This window comes from Frankliniella occidentalis, unplaced genomic scaffold, assembly GCF_000697945.3.
Source record: "Frankliniella occidentalis isolate FOCC.00 unplaced genomic scaffold, Focc_3.1 Scaffold25, whole genome shotgun sequence".
NCBI lineage: Eukaryota > Metazoa > Arthropoda > Insecta > Thysanoptera > Thripidae > Frankliniella > Frankliniella occidentalis.
In genome coordinates, this window is record NW_026267155.1 from 1,617,242 (window position 1) to 1,628,760 (window position 11,519).

Genomic DNA, 11,519 nt, shown 5'->3' on the forward strand with positions numbered 1-11,519 from the left:
GGGTGGGTGGGTGGATGGATGGATGGATGGAAAGATGGAAAGATGGAAAGATGGATAGATGGCTAGATGGCTAGATGGCTAGATGGATAGATGGATGGATGGATGGATGGATGGATGGATGGAAAGGTGGAAAGATGGAAATATGGCTAGATGGCTATAGATGGAAAGATGGCTAGATGGCTATAGATGGCTAGATGGATAGATGGAAAGAAGGCCAGATGGATAGATGGATGGATGGATGGATGGATGGATGGATGGATAGATGGATGGATGGATGGAGGGATGGATGGATGGATGGATGGATGGATGGATGGAGGGATGTGGGATTATGACGGGGAGGGGGCGCACACCTGGCTAAAAGGGCGAGGAGGGGGGGGGGGCCTCCTCGGCACGCGCAACGGGGCGACCCTCGCCGGAATGGGGCACCTCGGTGTGACAATAAGGAGGGCTATGTTGTACACCGCGAAAATAAAAAAAAAAAGTTCCGTCAAAGCACGGATCGTGGAAGCAGATGATACGTATGTAATGATCAAGTCTTGCATTATAATATTTCAGCACAGGATGTGGAAGTTTCAAAGATCTAACACCCACATTTATTACAGAATTTTGTTGCTATCTTATACCGCTATTTAAATCATACAAGTTTTCCATTGCCGTTTTATTCTCCTTCGGTGTTTGGAATAGCGTGATATGATAGCGTCCGGGCTGGGCGGCTTTCAGTTATGTTCAAAGTTTCAGTTACAAATGTATCATCTGGCGCGGCCGAGCCGAGCCGAGCCGGGCCGAGGTGCGATTCGAGCCGAGCAGTGACGCCTAGCCGAGCCGAGCCCGGGCCTCGCGCGCGGCGCGGCGGTGCAGCCATGCCGACTCTGCCGGAGGGAGGGAGGTAGAAGGGAGGGGGAGGGGGGCTGACGCTGCGGAGGACGGCTGTGGCGCGGACGGACCACCAACAACCAGCCGCCCCCCTGTCTATCTTCTACTGGTGACGTCACGCCTTGTGCCTCTCTGCACGCCGCTTCATGACAGTACAAGCAATGACACATTTGACCTATCATTCTTATTCATTTCAGTTGTTTTAAGTGTTCAAAGTTTCAGTTACAAATGTATCATCTGCTAAAAAGAAGAAACAGCGCCAACCATGATAATAGCAATAATCTTTGGGTTTCACTAGAATTTCTAGTATGTTATGCCACGAGAATCACAATGGAATGCTTGGGCGCGTGGGTGCTTTTGCTCTCACCAAAAGATTTGGAAGCTGGACTGCAATTGCATAAGAGACAGGGTAAGGTACAAAACAGAACCAGTCACATGGCGTTCGAAAGAATGGGTAGGCAGAATAACGCGAAATTCACAACGTCCTGGTTTTGCTTGAGGCCATAGCGAGGAGGATACCCGGGCGTTGAATTCGCGAGGGTTCTGTTGCCGCACGGGGTCGAGTCGGGGTCGCCCAGGTGTCTTGCTCCGCCTGCTTCGCGGTTTTCAAGATTCGCACTGCTGGCATTCAGTTTGGCGCGCGGGTGCGCACAGCTGAGCCTCGGCTTCATTGTAGAGCCCCCCCTGACTCCCCGCCTCCTCCCCCGGCCCCGTGGCGTGGCGCGGCGCTGCGCCCGATTGCGCCCAGACCGTGTGCGCCCACAATGGTGACGAATTAGCGAATTGGAGCAAATGGTCGGTATATATAGGTGTGCTGCAGTCAGCCGGGCCCGGCAGCAGCAACAACAAGGAGAAGAAGTAGAGTAGTTGTAGGAGGCAGAGGAAAGGAAAATTTTAAGCCATTGTGGACCTTCTTCTAGTGTGTGTTTGTGTATGTGTGTGCGTACGTCTGTGCTGGGCCCCCGTATTCGTTTAGCTCGAGTATTGTCGGACCGTTTGTGTGTGAAAGTCAAAAAAGATAATAATGTACGAATATAATAATGGAAAAGGTGCGGATAAATACATAAATCAATCTGGCGAGTCTGCCAATTAATTCCCTATTAAAAAAATCATCTATACGACTCTTTCTGGAAATGAAGCCTCGATTTTCGTCACCGTCACAGGAATAACAACAACAGTGCATCCCCAAAACTCCCTCCGTCGCGTGTGCGTAACGTCGCAGCAGCAGCAGCAGCCCGTCAGAGAAGTAGGCGTTTAGTCCTCCGTATGCGTGAATGAAAAGACATGTTCAAAAGCTTTTGGCGCGCGCGCGTTTTTACGACCGGGGTTTTCGGCCCCTTTGGCGGAATTCATGCCGAATTGATGAGACAGCCGAGCAGCAGACACACGGCTCGCGCCTTTTGTCGGGCCGCGCCGAGGACGCGCTGCTCCCCCGCCTCCTCGATAACAGCGCATATAGCCAGCGCCTCTCAGGCGTAAATGAGTGGAGACGATGGGAGGCTTCATAGCAGCGCATGTGAGCACCCGTAACCCCCACGGCCGGCCGGGAGACTTGCGTGGGTTTTCTCTGGCAACGGGCGGTGGCGGTGGTTGACGTAACAAACCAGGCGTGCGCGAGGATGGGTTTTACGACCGTGGTGTGTGTGTGTGTGTGTGTGTGTGTGTGTGTGTGTGTGTGTGTGTGTGTAGTGCGAGCGCTTCATGGGGTTGCTAGTCAATGTCGCCCGCCCGCCCGCCCGCCCCAAGTCGTTCACATCCACCCTCTCTCTGTTCGGGACGCGCGCGCTTTGACAGGACAAACGCGCGGCGGGGCATAACAACGCAAGGTCGCGCGCGCGCGCGCGCGCGTGTGTGTGTGTGTGTGTATAGCTTCTGTTCCGTGTTGCTTCTGGTGTTGTGTTCGTCCTCACAATGAACAAACAAATGAAGGCCGTGTCCTGATAGCCCTTCTTCCTCCCTTCTTCTTCTTCTTCTTCTTCTTCTTCTTCTTCTTCTTCTTCGTCTTCTTCTTCTTCTTCTTCTTCTGTGCAGCCCCGGCCACGACTACGTCGCTATATGTGTTTCTGCTTCGCGGGCGAATGATGAGAAGAGCAGCAAGGAAAGAATTGGGTCCATATCGGACGAAGCCTACAGAGACAGGAGGGCTGCCCGTGCGTGTCCGAGGGCAAGGCGAAGAAGTGCCAAATCAGCGTGTTTAAGTAGGCCGGCTGGGGCTGCTGCTGGGCGTGGCGTCACACCGTACCGCTGCGCCGCTGCTGCACGACTCAATGCGGGTGACTGATGACGCCCATCACCTGCGGCCCGCGCGCTCTTCATACCCACCACCACCACCACCCCCGGCATTTGCGCGCTGTCTTCGCCCCCCCCCCTCTTTCTGGTCCCCTGCCGATGACACAAGGGGTGATGATTTCTATCCATGGTGAGTTACGTCCTCCACGCTTAATTATCGCCCTTCTGCTGCGGCAGTGAGCCTCTGGAAACGTTTATTTTTATTTTTGGGAACTGGCGGCGACGGGAGGGAGGGAGGGAAAATTTTTCATAACAACAACTCGAGGTAAAGGTTTTCCAGTGCGATTCCAGTGACTTCCCCGTGATTATACCAGGTAGTAGGAGCGACGCACTTTCGTAGTTATATTGTACCGCATGCACGGGGGCGTGCGGGTTTGCCTATGCTCGCCGCGCCCACGGCTCCTTATGGCCCCGTGCCAGTAGGCAGCCCGCCCGCACGCGTGCATGCGGAACACTATAACTATGAAAGTGCGCGGAGTCTGGTCTGGTATATATGCAGCTACTCTCTTTTTCGAATGCTTCGAATGCGAAAAAGTAATGTGATACCTGTCCGTGCTACCCACCCTACAGGCGTAATAATGACACACGTTTGGACCCATCTGTCGACAACTTTTTGACGTCTGAGTGCCTCCCCCTCCCATAACTCATGAGCACAGTCGATCAACTGGAGGGGCCGCCGTTCAAGAAAGAAGAGAACCCGCAAAAACGCCAACCTCACCCGTGCTCCCGCATAAGAGGAGCGCACGCATGAGAAATTGCGGCCACCAAAATGAAAAATTGCGCGCACGCATTTGAGTCGATCGTGGGTCGACGCGACGATACGGCCGGACAATAGGACAGCTATCAGTCGTCTTCAGTCCGGGCGCAGGCAGCCGCGCAAGAGCAGGCTGCCGAGGGGGTATCATCACCACCTCGAGGAGCAGAGTCAGAGCACCCCCGCTGCGGCGCCGCGCCTCGGCCCGGCGGCCCCGGCGGTGACAGCGAGGTTAGGCACGTGCTTCCTCTGGCTGCCACGCCGCGGCCGCTGAGGGGGCTTCTTTTTGCCTCCCTTGGGGGCCAATGCCGCATTACGGGGCCAGATGCAAGCAGCACGAGCAGCATCATATGGGCTGCTGTTCCCCGAAGAAAAGGTGTGTTGCGAGCTGAATGGCAAAGCACTTACTCACGGCCACGGGGCAGAAACCAGAGCGTCGCGACCGCACGTTGGGGTCGGGGTGGACCCACCGGGGGGTCCCATGGCGGCGTCCCACAGCCAGTAATGCCCGTGATGAAGTAACTACGTCGGACGACATCTCATCAGAATAGCGAATATCTGTAACTATATTGTTCGCAAACTAGGGGGAAAAATGATCAGTCTCTTGTGAAAAAGCTAGTAGTGCTTTCCTAATATCCAGTCCTCAATTCACACATGCATGGACAATTTGGGGAGGTGGGTTATATTTTTCATAGGATTTATTTGACGCACTCGTAGTAGTAGATAGATGCGTTGAGACAAAATATTCATTATCTTCAACCAACCAAACACCAAATTGGCCATGAGAAAAGTGCCCCATGGCCTCCTTTACAAAAAAAGAAAAAAAGAAATAAACAACCGCAACGAAACGCAATTAGTATGTGGTCAATAATTATTTTATTTATCTTTGTTCCTTTCTTGATACCCGACCGCCACACGCGCTGATCGCGGCCTGGTCGCTATGGCGGTCACATTGACGGTGGCGAGAGGAGGATGTGTCGCTGAATGGAGCGCACCCTCATAAAGTCACAAACGCGGGGCAGAGGAGGAGGAGCACCGGCGGGGCGATCCGAAAGCAGAGCGGATCCAAACTCATTTGCATCATCAGACAGAGAAGGGTGATTGGCGCGCCCGTCTGTATCGGCTCCGCATTGGCTCCGGTTCGTAAAGTACCTCGCGGCGGACGTTTCCTGCTCAAGGAAGTTGCGTTTGGTTTGGTCACGGTTTCCGTTTTGGGACACGGCGCGCGGTGGTAGCGGCGGCGGCGGCGCGCAGGGTTGCGTTCGAAGTCTTGGGTATAGGTAGTCTGCTGTTTTGCAAAGAATGAGAGTGCGGGTAGAGGACATTTTTCCTCTCCTGCTTTTTCGGAAGCGTTCGTTTAGTACGGGGCTGTAGTCCGAAGAAGGGAACGACAGATCCAAATAAATTATTTGGCGGTCGCAAAAACGGTCGTGTTCGTTGCGTGTTTACTGCTTTGGCAAGGATTGCATCACCCACTGATGAAATTTCTTGCTTAGGCAAGAGATAATAGAAATTTTGAAAATTTTGGAAAATTATTATGGTACGAGAAATTGCAACTGACTCTGAAGAGGTTTTTTTTTTTCATCACTATTTTGGTGACTCGTCCCGTGAGTGGTCAATAATGTGCGTCCGAATAGTGATTGAGACGTTACTCGCCACCCCACTCTCGCGGATATCCGGAAGCTCCCCGAGACTATCGCCTCCCGATGGAGACGCGTCAACGCGTTCCTTTACGGCGACACGGTGTACCGGACCTACACTGTAAACGAAATATCTACGACTGAACAACGATCTAAAACGGTAAATTATAAACACAATTGATTTTGAAGAAAGACTGTCTAAAAAGCTCAGCCTCAAAGTGTGAATTAAAAAAGAAAATGGCAGTAAAAGTACACTTTTTTCAAGCACCTTTAAAAAAAATAATGACTGTAATTTTATTTCACAGTGTTACACAACGGAAGGACGAGGACGAGAATCGGTCAAGCAGGAAGTGCACCGATCGCATAGGCGAGACTGTGTGGGGATCCAGTGACGGCGTAAGTCACACTGCGACAGACGCGACTTACGCGTTTCTGAGAGTACATCTGGACGGCGGCGGCGGGCGGCGGGCCCTGCGGGATTAGCTTGCATGACCGCAGCACTAAGCCCCCCTCTCGAGGGGGTGCCAAATCAAAACGTGCGGAGAGCAGCGACGTGGTTAAGCCTGGAAGACAATGCGAGTAGTAGTGGAGGGGCCGGGACTCTATACTCTTCTGTGGGAGAGCCGCACCTTCCCGCCGCTGTAATAAAATCGGATTGATCGATTTCGAATCGATACATTTCCGACTTCGGTAGTCTCGATTCGTAGGAGTTCCCCCCCGCTGGGGAGGTTGGGGTAAAGGGAGGGGGGAGGGGGGGTGGGGCAGGTCTTATCCCTTCTTGGAGTTAATGATGTTCGACTGTCGATGCATCTTCGGGTAGTAGCGGTCCGAGTGCACGCACATCCTGCCTCCTTTCACTCGTGGCATGTTTACGAGCGCCGCGCTGCTACCCCGCGCCACGCCGCGATACCCCCCGCTCGCGCACCGGCGGGGGGTTCCTATACAGGGGTGCCTCACTCACCTCGCCAAGGGTGTCCGCAGCGCGCAGCGTCCGCGCCGCCGTGCTCGGGGGTAGCGCCAAGCGCATTAGCCCGATCTTTTCTCTCTATCCCGGGGGGCAAAAAGACGACTCTGCGGCCGTCATTGGCGCTATAATCATAATATAGGACGAGTGTCATATGAAAGGTGTCCAATTCAAGGGGGTGGGATTTTCGCGCCAGTTGTTTGAACTACTCCTAGATATGCCTCTTCTGCGGACTACGCACTCGGCCGTGTAATGCAGGACGGTCTGTCTCTCGACTCTCGAAGATGCGCGTCCCGAGAGTCCGAGAGCTGTACCAGCTGTACTACTATAGGGATGAGCCAACAATAGCCTGCGGCAACCCGCAGCGAGAGGTCTTTGATTTAAACGATTTAAACTTGTGGCGGGAAGGCCCGACGCCTTCGCGCGCCTAGAACGGGGCAGCCTTGCTTTCCAATAAGGTCAAGGCCTGCTTTGATTAGGGGGCGCGACGCCACGAGAAACTGGCGCGGTGTTGACAACGACAACAAACCTCGAAACCACCCTTCGGTGCGATATTTCGTAGGTGCTGTCGCTGCAGTTGTTACATGTTTCGTCTACATCAGGAAGTGAACCTTTTTCCCATGGCAACCGTCAAAGTCCCCGCGCCGTTCGCGGGTACCGAAACAATGCCACAGTAACGGGGCTTTATTGAAACCTTTCCCTTGTTCCGTGATGGACGACGTATTCATCAGGCCGAACGGCTAGCGCGCAGGGGACTCGTCGCGACTGTCATCGGCTTTCCCTCCTCCGGAGTCGATAAACTCTCCGCGGGTCACCGGCGGAGGTCACCGCCGCCGGGAAGGTCCGCGGCGGCGGCCGGCAGGGGCGTCATCGCCGCGATTGTCTGCCGCCGCGACTTTTCGCGCCCCGCGCGGCCGGGGAAAAGGAAGCGATTATTTGCTATGCAAGGATGTTTATGACGGGGTTGAATCTTTCTAGGGGAAACGAGAGGGTATATAAGAGAGAAAGTCGTAAAGCAAAAGGAGTCCTTTCATTTCACCACGCGGAGTCCTTATACATTTGAATACATAAAAGCGACGGAAATTAAGTGATTCGCCGACACACTCCGTGCGTTCAATCATCGATGCCGAGATCGAAGGTGAGAGAGCTCGGAGCTGTGAGAAATTTCTGCCTTGTCCGGACGCACTGGAAAAACAAAGGAGCAAAGCCGTGCATTTCCTGGGGCACTAAAGGGCCCTAAAGGTGCTAAAAATCAGTGCCTTTTTGTAAAGGCACTAAATAAGACTTAGCACCTTTGTTTTTCCAGTGCGGTTGTGTATTTTAGCACGGAAATTACAGAGCAGCATGCATAAAGATGGGACACTGCAAGGTTTTACCGGTAGTGATCAGTTGACGAAAGGCAGGGGCGCGACGACGGAGGCACCCAGATCCAGGTCGGGTCCGGGACGGACTCGGGTCGGGCCGCGGCGGCGCGGGGTCGGCGCGGGCGACGCGGTCCTCGGGCGCCAGCAGGTGTCCCGGAGCAGCGCGAGGCGCCGGCGCGCCGGCCCCCACAGCACGACGAGCGCCTGCGCCAGGTAGAAGGCCATCTGCGCCACGCTCAGCACGCTCAGCCCCAGGAGGAGGTTGAGCACGGCGCAGTAGGTGACGAACTGGTCGGCGGGCTCCTGCTCCCGCCGCTCCGTGTACTTGATGGCGCTGTGCAGGTCGCGGTAGAACACGTTGAGGAAGGCGGCCGCGCCGTGCTTGGGCACGTACAGGGACCGGCTCGTGCTGAACTCGGAGTCGTACGCCGTCAGCGAGCACATCGGAAGGCAAGGACGGCAGTCGGGCCAGGCCGAGTGGTTGCGCTCCTCGGGGGAGGCGCCCGGCAGGTCCTCGGGGGTGACGCGCGCCCACTGCATACGCCCAGCTAACAGCGACAAATTAAAAATGACTCTTACAACATTGAAACAAAACATTGTTTTTAAAGAGTTTTTACTCGCAAGGATGTAAAAGATGTCTTTATTTTTCGGGCTATGAAGTTAAAGGATTTTTCCGGTTGTTTTTTCAACATAAAAGAGAATATTGTTTGCGAGAGGGCAATACTCCCTTTTGAAGTGTACACATGATTACCGAAATTCTTGATTCCCAGTAATTCCCGTCGGCTTTACAATCATTCCTTAGGTGCTTTGGTGGAAGAAAGTGCTAATTTCGGCTCAATTGTTTCCCGACTAGTTAAAGAGATTTCTGTTGATTTCGATTAATTTGTATCCTGATGATTCCCAGGCAGGTGTACAGTACTCATGATTCCCGGAGTTGTTGCCCCCTCGATTGTTTGAGTTAGCCTGCCGATCATCGTCAGAGAGTAAGATTTTGCGTCTGTGTTAACAACTCACCAGCGTGTTGCACGATACACCGGTACTCCTCCAAGCTGCACTGCTGATCTGAAACACACAGACACACACACCAAAAAAAAAAAAAAAAAAAATACATTTGATAGGACCGTAAAACAATGTCCACACTTCCGACGGCGTGCGGTAGTAAAACCATACACTAGAAATGTGCGAATTCGCGCTGCGCACTTACTGTTCTTAAGGATGATGTACGGAAAGCAGTTGCAGTTTTTGTGCAGGAACAGGACCCTGCAGACGAGGATGCAGGTGTCCTGCGTGTACCAGTTCTGGTCCAGGTCGCGGAATAGCTCGGGCAGCTCCTCCTCGAACAGGCAGTGGCGCACAGTGGGGTCCAGGGTCCGCAGCCAGGGGTCTGCCGCGATCTCCTTGTACGTGACGCTCACGGAGGTCATCGTGTTGCCCGCCTCGGTGATGGCGATGCCGCGGCTCATGTCCGGGTTCTCGTTGGCCGACTGCACCGACACGTCGTAGCCGCTGCTCTGGGCCCCGGGCAGCACCATGTCCAGCGGGTCGGCGAACGCCAGAAACACCTACGAGAGGTCACGCTGTCGAGTGAGTGACGATACCGTGACCGGAAGTACGTCTCGGCACAGCCTGAGTAAGAAGTGTGCAGCTGGTAAAAACATAGGTAAAAACTGATTTTCACGAAATTCATTTTATCTGCTATTTACACGGCTTGCTAAATTTTAATCATTTTGGGGAACTTTGTAGTCCGATTAGTTTTTTGTGCTTCTTAAGATTATTCCTTACTTGTACAATAATTATTACACAGGTACCTCTAGAGCGCTGTGGAGACCCACCCCGGTGGCCCTGACGAGTCCACACTTGTCAGTCTTGGGCCGGTTCAGGTACCAGACGTTGGTCGCCGACTGCGTCGGCCGCTCGTCGTAGGGAATCAGGGGACTATGCGGTCAAAAGTCATAGCAATCCAGCATTATATAGTAGCGCAGGTAGGCGCAGAAAACGCATGGAAATAATTTACGAAGAAGAATTTATTTTTGCAGTTGACCACCTTACCAGGCGACGCGACGCTCCTGCGTGGTGAACGAGTTAAAGGCGAAGCAGAGCCCCGAGTTGGACACGATGCGGCGGAAGATGCTGCAGCAGTCGACCTCTGTCCCCGCCCAGTTGCATCGTTTGAAGACTGAGCTGCAGTTTAGCGCCACCTGGATTTGCAGCAGAACAATAATCGCAGTCTTTAAAGAAGAGAGCGGAAATAGGAGAGAAGAAGACAAATTTAAACGTGCCACTCTAAACAATGTCTATAAGGCGACAATAATTATTGCAACTTCTAGCACCAGACTTCTGTGTGTGTAACTAAAGAGTCCAGATAGAATATTGTATCGAGCTAGTCACTAAATGCCTACTAATTGTCAGTTACAAATTTGTATCTAGTCAGTTATGCAAAGTCCTGTGCTAGTTACAATAATTGTTACAATAATTGATCTCAGACAAGTGCACTACGCCTACTGTCTGCATGAAGTCAGGCAGGTCGATGCCGGAGAACAGGTCGTAGACCTCCTTGTCGTATATTGGAAACGGCCGTTGATCCAACCAGTATGGCACTTTAAAACTTTGAAGGAGCTCGAGGGCAGGGAGTACCACAGACTCGTTCAAGAATGAGACTTGGTTGTTTCTGTAAAAAGGAGGTTAATGTAATTGTTAGTCTTACAACTTCTATCATTATGTGCACTTCTGAAGGGAAGCCCACGGGCCCATTCCTCTGTAGTATAGTTAGTTAACACGTTAACGCGACGTGACCACTTTGTGGTCACGCTCCCATATTATATCATAGGCACTAGAAACGAGCCGCTCTGAACGTGTACCGCACTCCAAATTTCTTAGCACTTTTTTTTGTAACCAGCACCCGATTTCTGTGAACTCTGTGAACACAGGTTCAGATACATTCGCAGATTCTCTGACCGTTAAAGTGGCTATAGTGAACTTACTGCTTGAGATATTCCAAGGCGGCCCTCTTGCGGACCTTCATCTTGGGGCAGATGGTGACGGCGGGGAAAGGTATGTTGTACACGGCCTTGGCGATGGTGCGGACCTCCACGGTGGTCGGGTGCTGCGTGATGCGCAGGTACGTCACGGGCAGCTGCCAGAGCGTGATGAGGATCGCCACCAGGACGACGATCACCCACAGGGCCCTGTCGAGGACGTGGATGTTCCTCCTGGAGGCCAAGACCACCCCGTAGACGTACGCGTTGTCCAGGAAGTCCCTGGCGATGGCGGCGAGGCGCTGACGCGTTGTTGGGGGTGCACGGGTGCGCACCGGCGGCCCGGCGACGACGGCGCCGAGCTGCTGGTTGGTGCGCGACGCCCCGGGCGGCCGCGGGGCGACGACGACGGCGGCGCGGCCGAACTCCCTGATCCAGAACACAGTCGACCGGTCCTGGAACAGAACGCGCGTTAGATATTTTCTCCGCGTGCGGCGATTCTCTCGAGAGTTCTGCTATACCGCGGACCCTCCATGCCGACGGTGAAGGCGGAGGCGTCGTCTGCAAAATAGCCATTGTATTAAGGGAAAAGAGCTCGCGAGCGAGCGCAGAGGAGTCGCCGCCAGCTCGCCGACGGCTTTCCTCTCTGCCCCCCCCCCC

At 53.6% G+C, this 11,519-nt stretch overlaps 1 protein-coding gene across 1 annotated transcript in view; it reads right to left on the bottom strand.

The window, feature by feature from the left end:
* Positions 1 to 7,478: 7,478 nt before the first annotated feature.
* Positions 7,479 to 11,519, bottom strand: part of LOC113212179 (pickpocket protein 19-like) — a 45,536-nt gene continuing 41,495 nt past the window's right edge. Inside the window, exons 2-8 of the mRNA XM_052265230.1 lie at positions 10,866 to 11,314; positions 10,387 to 10,552; positions 9,934 to 10,082; positions 9,693 to 9,819; positions 9,089 to 9,446; positions 8,899 to 8,946; positions 7,479 to 8,432 (exon numbers count right to left, since the gene is read on the bottom strand). Coding sequence (XP_052121190.1) covers positions 7,906 to 8,432; positions 8,899 to 8,946; positions 9,089 to 9,446; positions 9,693 to 9,819; positions 9,934 to 10,082; positions 10,387 to 10,552; positions 10,866 to 11,314 — 1,824 coding nt within the window. The 3' untranslated portion in view covers positions 7,479 to 7,905. The remainder of the gene's footprint in view (positions 8,433 to 8,898; positions 8,947 to 9,088; positions 9,447 to 9,692; positions 9,820 to 9,933; positions 10,083 to 10,386; positions 10,553 to 10,865; positions 11,315 to 11,519) is intronic.